The 18,582-nt window shown below is 33.5% G+C and overlaps 1 protein-coding gene across 1 annotated transcript; it reads left to right on the top strand.

Annotated features, from left to right (window-relative positions):
- The first annotated feature begins 2,791 nt into the window (after positions 1–2,791).
- Positions 2,792–11,663, top strand: LOC134695789 (vascular endothelial growth factor C-like). Its single transcript, XM_063557198.1, has 6 exons — positions 2,792–2,980; positions 5,228–5,324; positions 5,744–5,791; positions 6,716–6,903; positions 7,632–7,921; positions 11,182–11,663. Exons 1-6 carry the CDS (start codon positions 2,921–2,923, stop codon positions 11,426–11,428), a joined length of 930 nt encoding a protein of 309 aa, XP_063413268.1. The 5' UTR covers positions 2,792–2,920; the 3' UTR covers positions 11,429–11,663.
- Positions 11,664–18,582: the final 6,919 nt, after the last annotated feature.

The following is an 18,582-nucleotide window of genomic DNA, read 5'->3' on the forward strand; positions in this document are numbered from 1 at the left end:
GGACAGTCAAACTCATAAATCTATTACATAAGACTTTGCCAAAGCCTTTGATAAGGTGCCACACAAGCGACTTCTCCATAAGCTCCAATACTACGGAGTCAGTGACTTTACTCTCAACTGAATGAGTGGAGAGCTTCATGAACAGTAGGAAACAACATGTCCTAGTGGAGGGAACAATGTCAGACGAAGCAAATGTAGTTTCTGGTTTACCACAGGGTCAGTACAGTAATGGGACCCCTGCTCTTTCTCGTCTTCATCAATGACCTCCCTGAATCAGTTAGCTCGAGCGTGAAACTTTTTGCTGATGACTGCCTGTTATATCGTCCTATTCGATCAACTAGCGATTCCACCAAGCTACAAGACGACCTAGACAAATTGGAAAAATGGGAAAATGTACCACCATTCATATAAGCAAGAAACGTAAACCCACCATATGCGATTACCATCTGCATGGCCACACCCTCGAAAGCGTCCCAGGTGGGAAATACCTTGGCTTATACATCAGCAAGGACCTGTCGTGGCGTGAGCACATTAACCAGACCACAGTCAAAGCCAGATCTGCGTAGGAACCTCAGGAGCTGTCCTCAGGAAGTGTAGCCTACACAACTTTAGTGAAACCCGTCCTTGAGTACGCCAGTGCTGTATGGGATCCACACCAGCATCAACAAATCCAACAACTGGAAAATGTACATCGCCAGGCTGCCAGATTTGCAATGGGGGACTTTTTCTCGAGGGAACCTGGTTGCGTAACTAAAATGACTCAGCAATTAGGTTGGGAACCACTGAAACACAGGAGAGCTAGGAACATAGTCATCATGTTCTACAAAATCATAAACCATATCGTAGAAGTTCCGGTACACCACCTGCTCAGCCATCATAACACCAGAACCCGTGGTTCCGTGTCAAACAACATCAGATAGATCAGGACCAGATTGGATTGTTTCAAATATTCATTCTTACTAGCCACCATCATATCCTGGAACAACATGCCTCCAGACATTCTAGCTTCCCCGTCTGTGGAACATTTTCGACATGCCATCAAAGATGTCAGCATGTCGACACTACTCCACATCTAAATTTATACAGCACTTATTTTAACTATACATACAGATCTCTTTTAATTAATTGTACACACTTGAAGGTTTTTAGCTGTTCGCTCACGCTGGAATATATGCACTCAAATATGAGTCCACTCCTTGACGGGAAGATAGATAGATAGTAATTTACTGAGGGGTGGATGCCCTTAATCCCTTCCTATTGCTACTAGGCAATATCTCTTATCAAATCAGTGACAAACCCATTAAAGGATATATTTTAATGACCTAGTCAGCCAAACAAGTTGCTTACAGGAAGTAAGGACTTTTGTTTGTCTGTTGTTTTTTTTTCTTCATTTTTAGCCATGGCGTTGTCAGTTCCTATTCCCAATAGAACCGAATCCGGGTTCGTTCGCGCCCATTTCACCTTTGCACCCTACATGTGCGCACCCAGAGTCCGTTCGCACCCTACATGATCGCGCCCAATTTTAATTGGTTTTGTGTTTAATAACTTTTGTAACGCAAAAATTCGGGGGACCTTCCTGGTGGAAATCTTATATAACCGTTGTTATTTTTTCATAGTTTTTGAAAGAAAAAAGGTGCCAAAAGTAAATGTATGCAAAATCCAGAGAGAATTGTTTTCTCTGCATCTTTATGAATAAATATAGCTGAGGATTTTTTTTTTTCGTGAGTACAAATAGTTTTATTGTACAGCAAGTAGGTTGCTTCAGAGAAAATGGATTTACGGCAATACTTAATGCCTCGTTCACACGGAGTTGACGTTAGGACGTTTATGTCGGTTAAAAGCTCATTAGAGCTTATGTTTGTCTATGTTTTATATACCATGCCGACTCTAAATAAAGCTTATTTATTATCTCCGATGGAACTAAATGATCTAGATCTTTACAGAAACTATCAGATATGTTAGAACATAAATGCAATTTATTTATAGGACCTCTTTTTACATATAAAGTGCTTCATAAGCCTATGCAGGCTGGCTGATATCTGTATTGTAAATTGTATAATCATGTATATATTCAGGTTGCATTATTATAAACAAATTTTTATATATGTATTTAATTGAAACTGCATATCCTCTGGCAATTAATGTTATTTTATGACAATAGCCATTATTAAAAACAACTTTCTGATTCATTAATACACACATATTAAAAATGAGGTACACCAGTTAGTGTATTCTAATAATTATAATACTTTCAAATTTCGATGATTTAGCCAATTTCTAATTACATAGATTTTATAAAATAGTGTTTTTCCTGTGAACAATTGTCGTTCCTAACAGAAGATGGAAAGTTTGTTCAACTCGTAGCATGGATACAGGGTCAGTCACCGGCAAAGTATAAATAATTATCATTTTTTATGTTTTTGATCCGATACTATTTTCAGGCTCCGTTTGACCGTAAAAAAATGAAGGTTTTAGATGATATTTACACGTTTCTTGAAAATGTTAAATACGCTCCTTTAAAAAAAAAACCAACATTTTGCTGAAGTGTAACAATATTGAGCTTGTTTGTATTCACACTTTCCACATACTTTCTTCACTGTATTTACTGGTTGAATATCGTGTAAATATCATACTAAAATAAATTAGTTTGTATCGTTAAATTGCCATTCATATCAAACACGTACGAATACTTGTTGATATATATTCAAACTGACACTAACTTGATTATAGTTTATCTGCTTTTTTTTATAAATCATATCTTAGTTAGAATTACGCCATTTCGATTTAACAGTCGTACTATTTTCCGAATGATAACACAGCGAAGCAATTGGCCAATTTTACCCTTTAACACTGCATGCATAATTAAACAAGTTGAGGACTTCGCTCTTCTGAAAATCATCAATCGATTAAAGCATTGACGATGGAAGGTCGTTATATTACCACGTTATTCTTTATTATACAAAATGGATTTTTTGCACTGGTAAGTGATTTAATATGTTAGTTCAAACTATTTTTATCTTTAAATTATAATTAGAGGAAAATATACTCATGAAAAAGACAAAGGATTTTGTTTTAAAATATTTGATAAAAGAAGTTTTCTTTTTTGCAATGTTAAAAGAGGAAACGTTTTGAATCGGTACCATACAATTTGAATGGACACGTTTGTGCATGCACCTCATTCCTTTGAATTTATTTAGCATTTTAGCATTTTTTGTTTCAATTAAATTTTTCTTATGAGTCAAATAAGATGAAAACTGGCGTATCAATAATACATTTTGTGTTGATAGGTTGCTCTCTATTTACTCTTGCACCACATCTTCTTTTTTTTTTTTATCAAATTCTACATACATCAAAATTTTGTGTTTGTCTCATTGTAACTTCCTTTGATATTTTCATGGTTTTCAAAGAACTGCCAACCCTTCCAGAGGATCAAAGATCAACCTTTGTTTATGATTCGGAGCATGCATGTTACTTATTCGCTTATTTTTTATGCCCTTGCTTTGCGTAATTGTGCGTTTGCTTATTTTTTCACGTATTTACATGGCATTGTCAGGTTTTTTTGTCATAGTGTTCTTCATTTTTTCCTTGGCGTTGTTTTTTTTTTCATTGCGTTATATGTTTATTGCAGTCGCGCGGTGCGTTTTTCTTCGACTTGAGGTTTGAATTTGATCATGGCCTTCGATCCGCCTTTTTAATACTGTGTCATTTTTTGGTATTCTGTTATCTGCATTTTCGGTTTGTAATGTATATCATGGAATATGTGATGTACTACAAACACTTTTGGTAAAAAGTTCTAACAATTTTAAAGAAATTTCATGATTCGGGTTAATCTAGTTTGTATCGTTAGCTAGAGATAAGTCAAAACTAAGGTAATATTTCTGTCTGCCATTACAATGATTAGCTTCACTCAGTTTAAATAAACGTCTTGAACCAAACAAAGTGAACACATTGAAAACACATTAGCTTGAACTTGTTATTTTACCAGAATGTGATACAGATAAGGCTGAAATTGAATGTCTTACTAGATAACATGTAAACAGTTTACGTCAGTTCTTATCTTCTCGTTTTTTTTTCTTGTAAATATTTATTTAAGAACACCAGCCTTGTCCTAGATATCTTACTTACGTGCAGTGTATTAAGAATCACGACTCTTTTGCCTGAATAATGCCTACACGATACACTCGAAAATACTTTTATTTTGCATAACGACTGAAGAATGTGTTCAATCAGTAAATATATAAATATTATCCAGATAAAATTCTATACTATTTATATTAATGATTAAGTTTTATATACATTTCGTATCAATAGTTTTTACTGGACGACATACCAGGATAAAGTTGTTTTACTACTGGACATCGTAAATGCACTCTTTGTCCATTTGTCCCTAAACCAAACATGTTAAAAAAAGTTTAAAACATCTTCGCTAGACAAGCTACGATTCAGTTCCCTCCTCTTCCTTAGTGAAGATGAAATTAGGTGAAACTCCGAGAAAGACTGAGCAAGCATTCTGATGTCACCTTCCCAAGTTAGAAGTCTATGTTTTTCGTGTATTGTTTTCGCATATATCAAGCAGACATTTACCTTCCTTTATTTGTTTTCCTTTTGAATTATTTCACATCTTTTCATGAAGTGGTATTTCTTAGCTTATTATACGGTTCTGGTGTTGTTCATTGTGAAAAATCGATACCATATTTTCAAAATGCAGAGCTTATTCGCTGCTCGATAAAATATCAATCCTTTAAGAACTCGGACGTTTTGGTTACTCGACGAAGAACTGATATTTTATAGTGTGACACACTTTACAGCAGATTCCAGCGAGTATGAAGCTACAGGTAGACTCCACCCAAAGGCTTGTTTACCTTACCTAATAATCATTTCATGGTTGAGCTAGCAAGGAAGCTAACCAAAGAATCTACATGTAGCTTCATACTCGTTGGAATCTGTTGTAAAATGATAGGCTACACATTATACAAATGACAAACATGTGACTTTCAAAACGTATTTTTTAACTTTTTTAAAAAATCTCAAATTTCTCTTAAAGTTTCACTCGCATCTGTGTTTTTTTTAAAACTGAAATAGTACTAAAAACAAGTACGTTAAAGAGTAAAGAGTAAAGAGTCAAGTAAATTACCAAGTTTGGTTTGGGAAACATCCAAGGAAACGTTTTTTCAGTGATTGTGTTTTATATATATTTTTCATCAATACATGGCTATATGTTTTACAGGCAATACCTCCGGAAATTCTCCGATCTGCTATGAATACGCCGGACTTTCTGCACAATTTCGTACGAATGCCAGACGGATCACGCCTCAACGTTTCCAGTAAGTTGAAGACCTTTGTGGCTTTGATTTCTACCTTATTACATTGCTTTCATATTTATTCTCTATACATTAACAAAGAGCCAGATTTAGGGGTGACTCAGGGGCCGAGGCTCCCTTATGATGTTACCTATATGATAAATGAATAGAACTGCTACAACTATCACTCTTGACGTTGGCTTGCCAGGTGTGTCCCTTTTTCAAAATCTAGATTCGCAACTTGGATAGACAAGATAAAATAATTAAAGTTGATCAAACTAGTACAATAGTTTAACAAGAAGCATTTGAGAGGAAGATCACAATTAAAAATCAGTACCAAGATTTTTGCATGCATGTCCGTTTATGTTTTTCATGTGGTTCTTCCATGACTTATTTAATAATACATATACTAAACACTTGACCATATTATGTTTTTGTTTCAGACTTGGTGCATGAAGATGGCAACACTGACGCTATGCACATAAGTGGAGGTATAGTACCTTTACATTAAATAGTTTGTTTGTGTCATATGATATGTTCTGACACTGATATAATTATATGATGAATTTTTAACCTGTCACTTTGTGTCCGTTGATAATAACAAAGTTATTATATTTTTAATAATATAGGGTTATTGCATGAATATTGGGGAATATTGTCCCGAGTAGAATTTTATATTGCACGAGCTTGCGAGTGCAATATATGTTCTACGAGGGACAATATTCACCAATATTCATGCAGTAACCCTTTTATTGTATAGCAATATAATATTTGAAAGTAAAAATTGGTTTAAACTAAGATTTTTTCTTTCATGACGTCATGAATTTTGAAGATTTATTGCACTAGTGCAATATTACAATTTATTGCACCCTAACATTTGGTTACTTTCTGTTGGAAATATTATATTGCTATACAATAATATGGTTAGTTTAACAAATTTCCTGTTTACAAAACTTTGAATTTTTCGAAAAACTAAGGATTTTTTTTTATCCCAGGCATAGTGTACATTTTGGAAATTTTGTACCCTCAATGCTCTTCAACTTTAAACTTGTTTGGCTTTAAAAATATTTTGATATGAGCGTCACTGATGATTCTTATGTAGACCACACGCTCGTCTGGAGTACTAAATTAGAATCCTGGTACCTTTGATAACTATTTCAGCACTATGTGTTAATGAAATTGTCTTTAAAGTAACAGAATTATTAATTTCTGAATCGTAGATTTTCCTTATTATGGAAATGTCATTAAAGAAAAATGCTACTTTTCCCCATTTATCTTTCAAGTTTAATCGACTAAAAATATGCATGTTTATACTTGTGTCTCATTGGCACTCACACCACATCTTCCTATATCTATGACACAAAGAAAACCATATAATTCAAATTAAATAAGAAGTCAAATGTTTGATATTACAGTCGGAACTGCTAGGTTGGCGTCGTATGATCGCTGTGAACCACGCTTTGTCACAGTTATGTTACCAAAAGATATGGACTCTAATGTTTTGTTATGGCCTCCATGTACACGTATTGAGAGGTGTTCAGGATGTTGTCCATCAGACGTGTTGGTCTGTGAGCCAGTACAAACAGAATTAGTCACTTTCAGGGTATATATTATATCTATGTTATGTATGTCGATAAAATATTCTCAATAACAAAATATTCAAGACCCTTGATCCTTTATTTTTACTTGGAATCACACGTAAAACCATATATTAATCCCGCTGCAATTATTTGCACCTGTTTTAAGTCAGAAATATGATGTTCAGTGGTTGTCATCTGTTTATGTGGATAACAATTGTTTCTCGATGTTTTTATATAGATTATACTGTTCCCCCCCGTTTGAATGGTTTTACACTAGTAATTTTTGGGCCCTTCATAGCTTGCTGTTCGGCGTGAGACAAAGCTCCGTGTTGAAGGCTGTACCTTGACCTTTAATGGTTTACTTTTATAAATTGTGACTTGGATGGAGAGTTGTCTCTTTGGCACTAATACTAGGCACACCTTTCTATATCTATTTTCAAAATGCTACTGCAGCAGTTTTTGACAATCCTTAAGTTATATTGATTGACGTTTTCTAAAATGTATAAATGAAGAGACCATAAAAGGCGAAATTATTCAAACGGAAAAACTATTCAAACATACCAACGTTTTGAACAATGTCATTTTGGTCTCTTGTGGACAGTTGTCTCATTGGCAATCATACCACATCTTTTTTTTTCATATTCCAATACCACACTTGATCAATTGTATTTAAAGATTGAGATTGCCATGCAGGTCTCATAAATGATAAATCTACTGGTTACTGTAAAATATTTGAACTGACTATTTACAGGTCATCAAAAACATAATGCCGTACCAGGGTTCTCCCGAGTTCCAATATGGTGGTATGAAGGAAGTCACTGTGGAGAGACATACAAAGTGTGACCAACGATGTCGTGTCAAGGCTCATCACTGCAACCCAAATATACACGATTATCTAGAAAGGGACTGTAGATGTCGCTGTAAAAATCGTGTAACATGTGCATCATCTAAACATATTTGGCGGGAAAACAACTGCAAATGTGAATGTGTACAGAAAAAGCCATGTACTGGATTTGCTCGCTTTGATGAGTCGACTTGCGAGTAAGTAGTTGCTTAAATATGGGTTACACCTCATAATCAGATCTATAGAGTGACTATCAAATAAATATTTAGAAAAAGGTGAAAAGGTTGTTACAGTTATCTGTGGTTAGTCAGCATTGCTTACAGATATTTATCGACAATAGCACTATATAATGTTTGAACTGAAGCTTGTAATATAGTTCAAAGGACAAGAAAAACACGAACCAGATAAATAGTATAGTGAAGAATACAGTAAAGGGCTCGAAGGACAATAAAATTGGAAATAGAAATGGGGAATATGCCAAGGAGACAACAACCCGACCAAAGAAGACCACATCCGATGGCCACCAATGAGTATACAACACAGGCTAACGAGGAAATCCCACACCCGGAGGTGGTCCTCAGCTGGCCCCTAAATAAAGTTGTGTACTAGCTCAGTCATGCAAATGGACGTCACTCTAAACTCCAAAACATATAAAAATGAACTAAAATTAAAAAAGCATATATTAAGACTAACAAAAGCAAAAGGCTCCTGACTTGGGATAGGCACAAACATGCGGCGGGATTAAACATGTTTTGTGAGATCTCAACCCTCCCCCTATACCTGTAGCTAATGTAGAATAAAGAAACCACATAGCAATACGCACAGTAAACCATAGTTTGAAAGAAAAGCTTATATTATCATCTTGAAACTGACGTGTTACCTAATTTCTATAATTTCAGTTAAATAGAAGGTATTGTGTACCTTTTCACACTTTTTTTTATAATACAGCATTGATTTATTATCGTACATTTCTAATCTAGGAATAATTCATTGCCGTTTCCCCGGTCTTTCAGATAAACTATTGACGCGTCTATCTTTCCGGAAATCTATTAATTTCCCCACTGCCTTTCATGAATTACATAATAAATGGTACAAGGGACAGGTGAACATTGAAATAATAAAGACATGGCCACGAATGCAGACAGATGACAAAGTCATTCTCGTTACTTGACCATCAGTTGACCATTGACACACGAATGAATGAGTAATTAGATAATGGAATATTACGGTTCCATTATAAGGACAAAGATAAAGTTGAAATCTTGTATTGATATCACGCAGGAAAATCAACAATCCAATTATTGTTACTTGTTCTATACAATATAACTTCGATATATGCTAAAAGACTCCGAGGATAGAAACATGTCAATCGTAGACATAAACCTAAAAATATGAAATGTGTTGGTTTTATTTTTAAAAGCCAGAAAAGATGTTTCTTGATCATGTTAATTTGATTACTATTTTTTGAACTAATATGATGTTTGTCAAGAAACAAAAGTAAAACATCTCCCATGTTCAACCCAAATATCACTGCTAGTTTTTTTTAGCTCACCTGGCCCGAAGGGCCAAGTGAGCTTTTCTCATCACTTGGCGTCCGGCGTCCGGCGTCCGTCGTCGTCCGTCGTCGTCGTCCTGCGTTAACTTTTACAAAAATCTTCTCCTCTGAAACTACTGGGCCAAATTTAACCAAACTTGGCCACAATCATCATTGGGGTATCTAGTTAAAAAATTGTGTCCGGTGACCCCGCCAACTAACCAAGATGGCCGCCATGGCTATAAATAGAACATAGGGGTAAAATGCAGTTTTTGGCTTATAACTCAAAAACCAAAGCATTTAGGGCAAATCTGACATGGGGTAATATTGTTAATCAGGTTAAGATCTATCTGCCCTGAAATTTTCAGATGAATCTGACATTCCGTTGTTAGGTTGCTGCCCCTGAATTGGTAATTTTAAGGAAATTTTGTTGTTTTTGGTTATTATCTTGAATATTATTTCAGATAGAGATAAAATGTAAACAGCAATAATGTTCAGCAAAGTAAGATCTACAAATAAGTCAACATGACCAAAATGATCAGTTGACCACTTTAGGAGTTATTGCCCTTTATAGTCAATTTTTAACCATTTTTCGTAAATCTTAGTAATCTTTTAGAAAAATCTTCTCCTCTGAAACTGCTGGGCCACAATCATCATTGGGGTATCTAGTTTAAAAATTGTGTCCGGTGACCCCGCCAACTAACCAAGATGACCGCCATGGCTATAAATAGAACATAGGGGTAAAATGCAGTTTTTGGCTTATAACTCAAAAACCAAAGCATTTAGAGCAAATCTGACATGGGCAAAATTGTTAATCAGGTGAAGATCTATCTGCCCTGAAATTTTCAGATGAATTGGACAACCTGTTTTTGGGTTGCGGCCCCTGAATTGGTAATTTTAAGGAAATTTTGCTGTTTTTGGTTATTATATTGAATATTATTATAGATATAGGTAAACTGTAAACAGCAATAATGTTCAGCAAGGTCAGATTTACAAATAAGTCAACATGACCAAAATGGTCAGTTGACCTCTTTAGGAGTTATTGCCCTTGAAAGTCAATTTTAAACCATTTTTCGTAAATTTTATATATCTTTTACTAAAATCTTCTTCTCTGAAACTGCTGTGCCAAATTGATCCAAACTTGGCCACAATCATCTTTGGGGTTTCTTGTTTAAAAAATGTGTCCGGTGACCTGGCCATCAAACCAAGATGGCCGCCACGGCTAAAAATAGAACATAGGGGTAAAATGCAGTTTTTGGCTTATAACTCAAAAACCAAATAATTTAGAGAAAATCTGACATGAAGTAAAATTGTTAATCAGGTCAAGATCTATCTGCCCTGAAATTTTCAGATGAATTGGACAACCTGTTTTTGGGTTGCGGCCCCTGAATTGGTAATTTTAAGGAAATTTTGCTGTTTTATATTGAATATTATTATAGATATAGGTAAACTGTAAACAGCAATAATGTTCAGCAAAGTAAGATCTACAAATAAGTCAACATGAACGAAATGGTCTATTGACCCCTGTAGGAGTTATTGACCTTTGTAGTCAATTTTCAATCTGCTTCCTTTGTTTAATATTCACATAGACCAAGGTGAGCGACACAGGCTCTTTAGAGCTTCTAGTTTTATCTACCTTAAACTTTTCAGAAGAATTTGAAAACTTTTTTAAATAACCATTGCAATTTCTATTTTTAGCAAAATATTGCTATTTGGTGTGTTGATATTCGTTCTTGTCTTTTTTTGTGTTTTGTATAAAAATGGGAATTTAAGGTAATGAATAAAACAAAACAAAAAAGAATAAGGTGTAGTGAATGTCAGATATAACTCACCGTATTATTATTATTATTATTATTTTAATGATCTTTAGGACTTTACGAATTTAAGCAAAATAACTTAAATATTTTTTTTGTGCATTTTCAGATGCGCCTTGCGCCAGACTATCATGAGCGAAATGACTGATGCAGAAAGAGAAGAGTTGAGAAATATTCTGTCTGGAAACGAAGGACCAGAACCGACGACGACGACGACGACAACGACTACGCCAGCACCAACAGGGTGTTCTTCTATGCATTGCACCATAGATGGGTGGGCACCGAGAAGATTTGGTACCACTTGTAGATGTTTTCCTATGTTCGGAAGAGGCCGGCGTCGACGTAGAGAAACGTAGACAACTTCTAAATGACAATCTTTGTGATTTAAAAAAAATATGCAAAGAGACATTGGATTTCACATGATTGCAAATCTTTTGCCACACATGTCTTTCCTTTTTTTAACACCAAAGGGGTTATATAATTGTTTATTTTGTCAGTATATTCTTCCCTGTAAAATGACTGTATGACGTTTATTGACGCCACTTTGAGATTGAAAACATTTAATGCAAATAAATTAAAAAGAATTTATTATTTACAGAGTTATTTTTCTCTATATAGATGAAGGAGATGTGATATGAGTGCCAATGAGACAACCTTCCATCGAAGTCACAATTTATAAAAGTAAACCGTTATAGTTCTCTTTGTCTTCCGATGAAGGAAATATTTCACTGTAAGTACACTCCATCTTCTGCGATAGATCATTTTAAACCAAAACGTTGATATGATGATTTGGGTCTAGTTACAAGAGTAAGGACGATTTTTAAGTATGCTCCGATCTTGAACAATTTTCATATACCAGCGAATTTTATAAAAAAAAATAATAAATCGAAATGATCCGCACACATACACAGTTAAAAGGAACGAAAATGAGAAGAAAAAGGATGAAATGACATTCGCTATCAAAATCATGCTTATTTATCTGACTCGGATTCTCCTATACGATTTACAACATACTAAACTGTATATTGACAAAAGAAAAAAAACCTGCAATCTATGGAATAGTTATAATGCTTCAACATTTCGTATTTACTGCAGATTAGGTACCATCAAATAAAAGAGGGGCAAAATACACCAAAGAGACATTTCAACAGATAAGTCGAAAACAAAACTGACAACGCTTTTGCAAAAAAAAAAGACGACAAAAAGACATTATACAATATAAAAAAGAAGATGTGGTATGATTGCCAATGAGACAACTGTGCACAGGAGACCAATCCGACACAGACATTAACAACTATAGGTCACCGTACGGCTTGAACAAAGCCCATACCGCAAAGTCAGCTATAAATGGCCCCGATAAGACAATGTAAAATAATTCAAACGAGAAAACTAACGGCCTTATTTATAAATAGAAAAAATTGAACGAAAAACAAAAATGTAACACATAAACAAACGACAACCACTGAATTACAGGCTCCTGACTTGGGACAGGCACATACATAAATAATGTGGCTGGGTTAAACATGTTCGTGGGATCCCAACCCTCCCTCTCACCTAGGACAGTGGTATAAGTCTAATTCTGTAGATCACATCCGGGGGGAAAATGACAAGATTGTGGTTACGACAATTGGAACATATCAATCGTTATCTGCGAAACATGTACTCCGTAACGGTCAAACAACACGTGATTACGTCCTTACAATTTACGAAGGGTAGATTTCAACTTCGCCACTTGGAAATCTCAATAGTCTACAATATATAAATACAATGTGGTATGGGTGCCAATGAGACAGCTCTCAATGTATTTTTATTAATAGATGAACTTGAGAATGGAAATGGGGAATGCATCCAAGAGACAACAACCCGAACAAAGAGCAGAAAATAACCGAAGGACACCAATGGGTCTTCAATACAACGAGAAAATCCCTTACCCAGATGCGCGCTTCAGCTTACCCCAAGACTTAATATGCTTTTTAAATCACAATGATTGGATTTGAGAGTTTTAAGATTTTTACCCATTTATAATTACCCGATGAAAATACAAACAATTTTCAGCTTGGTTTCCAGTCTCATCACCAATAATATTTCCATTCATATTAATAACCAAATAAGTATTGCAAACCAAACCGGAAGTTGTAATCATTGAATAATTTTATGTATAATTGAATTGAATTTCGATGAAAAAAGGTGTACTATTGTTTCTAAAGTAATTCATAAAAATCTTGCTAAATCACTGCATTTCCCCTTAGAAACAATACGACCCTTTACACTTAAGTAGCCACTCGAAACAAGGAAAGGGAAGCTTCATTGTTATACAAAAAAGATATACTAATAACGAAATTATATAAAATGATTCAATTAAGAGGAACACAATCAATGGTTCATGGAAACCATTAGTCTGATGAACTTTTTCAATTTTCGATTACTCAAGGTTTTGAAAAAATAGTCTTTATTCTCTCTGACAGATTTTATATTTAATATTGATTTAAGAAATTAAACACATAACACATACTTTTAAATGCTTTCAAATGTCTTAATTCCCTTTTTTTTATTCAAAAGATAAACATATAAAACTCATACGCCGAACTGACAACCACAGGAATGCTTCTTACCTGTTATATAAAGAAAAGAAAATGTACTGCATCAGAGAGACATGGTGAGTAACAATTGGATTATATGAAATAATCGAAAATCAGAAAGTCCAACCAAAATTAGTATTAATTCATATTGAATACTGGTCAAAGACTTTTTTGAATGTTCATGTTACCATGTTTAATGTAATATATATGTTTGCTTTCGTTCGCCTGAAAATAAAAATCACGAATGAAGCTGTAAATATTGATCTAAACTATTTTGCTGTATGAAAATATGTTGTTGCATCAATTGTTTTCCACAGCACATCGTTTTCTGCATGGTCTAGCGAACAGATTATCAATGTTTCATTGTGTTTTCAAAGGGTTTCTATAATACTTGTTTATGAGGAAGCTTACTGAGATACAAAATGCTCTAGAGCATACTCATAAACGTCTGTGCTTAAACGTTTCCTATTCCAATTAGATTTCTATAATGTATAACTTTGTAATTTTAAATTTCTATTGTAACTTTGAGTATCAAGTATCCTCGTTCCCGGTACAGTTCAGGTTCAGTTCAGATTCTTGTATATTCCACAGTTATTTGTGGAGCACTACCAAAAGGGTACCATTTTAGCATCTATATAAGTAAGTAAGTAAATAGTTTATTAAAGTGTCACATATTGATTGACATAAATATAAGCAACATTATATAAATATATACACAGAAAACAATCAATATCCAGCCATACAAACGACTTATGAGACACTAAAAAGCTTAAAATTCTATAAAAGTTTCAAATATATTCCGTAAAAACATACAAGTCACAAAAAAAAAAAAAAAGTCACCATTAAAATTAAAAATCTCTATATTTAATAAATATGTATATATAAAAATTGTCGAAATCTGACTTTCCTGGTAAAATTAAAATAATAAAACTCTGAAGCTAGTAAAAATTTCATGAAGAGCAGTTAAACAATTTTCTTCGCCAGAAAAATTTATATAAAAATTTGCAAAGGAGATATTGTATATCAGAACAGTTCATAATTTCAATAAATTTGTTATCTATGTCAAGGCTGAAAAAATTTTGAATTAATTTTGAACATTCATGAAAAAGGTTATACCGAATATCGTCATAAAGTGTACATTCCATCAGAAAATGTTTTTCAGTCTCTACACTGCAACTTTCACAAAACAAACAAAGTCTATCTTCTACGGGTGTAGGCGTCCTGGAGTATCTGCCAGTTTCGTGCGCTAGTGGTAGAGCCCCGGAGCGAAACAGAGCCTTTCCTGTTTAGAAATGTTTAAAAGCACATAAGGTTCTGTTTTCACACATTGTTTATAACATCTGTAAGTGCGCAATTTGTTTCCGTTTTTGGAAAATGACGCGTCAGCGGCATTCTTCCATTACTATTGACCAGAACAACAAGAACTCGATTATTGTCTCCGACTACCGCACTTGGATTCGTATTTACTATTTTACAAACTAACTGGTATTTGTTTGTATTCCGCTACACTAGAACAAAGTGTGTTAGTCGGACGGGAACCAGTTTACATACTTTATTTTATTTAGTACAACAAAAATGTTGACCTGTCCATAGGAAGTCTTGTATAGTCCGCGCTTTTATTCTCAACAATTGGACCTTCCTGTGGGGGTGCGCACTAAATAGTACAATTAGCAAGAAATAAGAGAACAAGTTCAATATTCGCGGCGAGGTTGTTTGTTTACATTCCGCCATCTTTGTTATTGATATTGTAGAGGGCGCTCTCATGATTTTTCAAACTAATTATTTTAACTCGTCCATATTAATAAGTTATTTCTATTTAATATCAAATTAAAAGTGATAAATATAAAAACTAAACCTTTCATTACAAATTTCTCCTTTCTGTTCAATGCATTTAGAATTTGTAAACTACAAAACGTAATCGGTTATTGTTCATTCCGGTTTGATGTTTCATACCGACTTAAAATTGGTTTGTATAAGCTTAGACCCTTCAAACATTAATGTGATAGGTATATTAAAGACTGTTTTACAAAAGGATGGAACTTTTTTTATTTTCAAAATCGTATTATAGTCATGTACGGATTTCGACTTTCACCGGTTAATTTCTTCTTTTACACGTGCGTTTTAAACTTCCTTTCAAAACATCGCAAAGTTTCAAAATTGTTTTTTAAGTGAATTAAACTTATTTCAACAATCATGAGGCGTTCTAGAATCATTTTAAAACAGTTTCTACTTCTGTTTGATGATCGAATCAGGGTTTCTCAAGAAAATACCGCAAACGATCGCAGAGGATTTGAAATGTTCAACTCAAATCGGCACCTGGTTAAATCGGCATATAGTCAAATCGGCACCTATTTGAAGTCAATTTGGCATCCAATAATATTTGTTATAATATTTTCTATTCAATCAACTTATAACTTTTACAAAGTACATAGTTAATTAGTTGTTGTGTATAAAGGTAAACAACGAAGCCCTTACCCAAGCTGTTACTTAACAATGAAACAATTAGAAAAATAAAATGGAAAACTATGAGTCCCTTTCAATAAATCTAACTTTCATGCCAAATAAAAGCTAATTTTAGGTGTTTTTTTCAGGAAAGTTTAAACAACATCAAACCAACAATCCTGTAAAATGCTCAACTGGTTAAAAAATGCATAAAAAATGAATATTCAATACCTTTAATTCCTAAATATACCTCATGTATATAATTAAAAATACATGTTCCAGACCATGAGTATTTGGACTGTACGTTCTGGACGGTACGTATACTCGTACAGTCTGACAATACTCGTATGGTCGGACCGTATAAGTAAACATGTATGGTCCAGTACGCGCTAACCATTTATCACAATCTTTATTTTTTATTTTTTATAAATTTTTATCATTACAATTACTTTTAGATGGATCAAATGAATAATTGAACAATTGAATTTAAATATTTTTTTAATTGAATATCTGAATCCTATTTTGGTACTCTCTCCCATGGTGACTCTTACTACCACAATTAATGATAAATTATTTACATTTACATGTTTGCAGTTAATTCATGTTCCTTGGCATTTGCATTATTTTATAAAGTTTCTAATATTCTAAAATTGTAGTTCCACATCATGTTAACTTCCGATAATGTAAATTTCTATGATCATAATTCAATTAATGTATTACTGATTGACAAGCTAAATACAAGATATTAACATGATGAACAGGTTTAATAAGCGTGAATTTTTGTATTAGTTAAAAAATTAAGTTTTTATTCCAATTACTATTGGAACTTTTACATATTAATTTGAGAGTTTAGTTATGTTGAGCTGTAAATGAACTTTACATGCATTTGTAACTTATAAACTTAAGCCACTTCTTAATGATATTAATCAGATTATTTTGAAAAAGAACGCATACGGTCCAGACCGCACGCGTACGGTCCAAATACTCATACGGTCTGGAACATACACATTTAGTTGAGAAAAATAAATATATACAAAATGTACATGAACCCCCAAAAATGTGAAAGTAAATATTTTCAGACAATCCTTTCCTTAGGTACTTAACTCTTTTTGCTTAAATACTAAAAACAAATCTGGCAACCCCTTTCTTATTTTTACTCTTTTTGCTTAAAATACTGTTAAAAATATATATTTATTAAACATGGGTGACAAATTGACTATATAGGGTGTCGATTTGACCAGGTGATGGTTTGACTATAATTTTTTTTAAATTACCTGAGTTTCATTAGACCTTTGATAACAGTAACAAAAAGTAAAATCACAAAAATACTGAACTCAGAGGAAAATCAATTTGGAAAGTCCATAATCACATGGCAAAATCAAAAAACAAAACGCATCAAAAACGAATAGACAAGAACTGTCATATTCCTGATTTGGTACAGGCATTTTCAAATGTAGAAAATGGTGGATTAAACCTGGTTCTATACCGAGATTCAAACTAGTCCAAAAATTATACATAGAATATATGAGAATCCAAAACTTTTTAAAGGGAACAATTTAACAGGACACAATAACATCTACTGTCTAAGAACACATGGATTGATTTGAGTGTCTGACGTTAGAAAAATTATATACGTCACATAAATTTGTTGTTCAATGTGCATACAAACAATTTTAAAAAAATAAAAAAGATAATTTAAAATTAATTAAAATTTTCTGAGAGAAGGGACTATGTACCAGTGAGAAATATACAAGCCTTTCTACGGTATTTATTTGTACAATTCAGGTAGTCTTGACCTATTCGTTTGTCTTAAAAAAAACAGTCACTTCACACACACACATATATACGAATATCAGTTATATGCTTACAAGACATGTTGCATTGTTAAATTAATTACGGTATGTGAAAATCAAGACTTGCATAAAAAATATCCCAATATTAGAGACAGTGGCGTCATTTTTCCTCAGAGCTTTCAGCTCTTTGATTTATATTACGACGGTCATCAAAAAGTTCTTCATACCATTCTGTGTTGTCCAGCTCACATAGTTTTTCACTAATCATATGCATAACTGATTTAGTCGATAATGTTAAGTCATACGTCGGATCCTTTAGTCTGATCTGGTCAACAATCTTATGCACTTCAAATGACCAACCCTTTCTTCTTCTAGACGTCCATTTAAAAGTTTTGTATGAAATTCTTTGTTGGTCAGTACGGATCAATTTGCACAAAAGTCTACAATAATTTATTCGTTGTTTGGTTATTGGCGAATATATACACCTTAAAACAGAAGGAAACATTTAATTATAAACAGATGACTAAATTTGGTTATAATAATCACTAAATAATAAATATCACAATTAATTGATAGGATTATCATAATGAAGTTGTTTCTATAATATAGCTTTCCAGGGTAAATACTGAATATTATACGATCGGGAACCAGTCTGAGTATTAAAAGTTATTGTGTGAGACGTTAAAATCACCGAAC

This window comes from Mytilus trossulus, chromosome 14 (assembly GCF_036588685.1).
Source record: "Mytilus trossulus isolate FHL-02 chromosome 14, PNRI_Mtr1.1.1.hap1, whole genome shotgun sequence".
Classification (NCBI taxonomy): Eukaryota; Metazoa; Mollusca; class Bivalvia; order Mytilida; family Mytilidae; genus Mytilus; species Mytilus trossulus.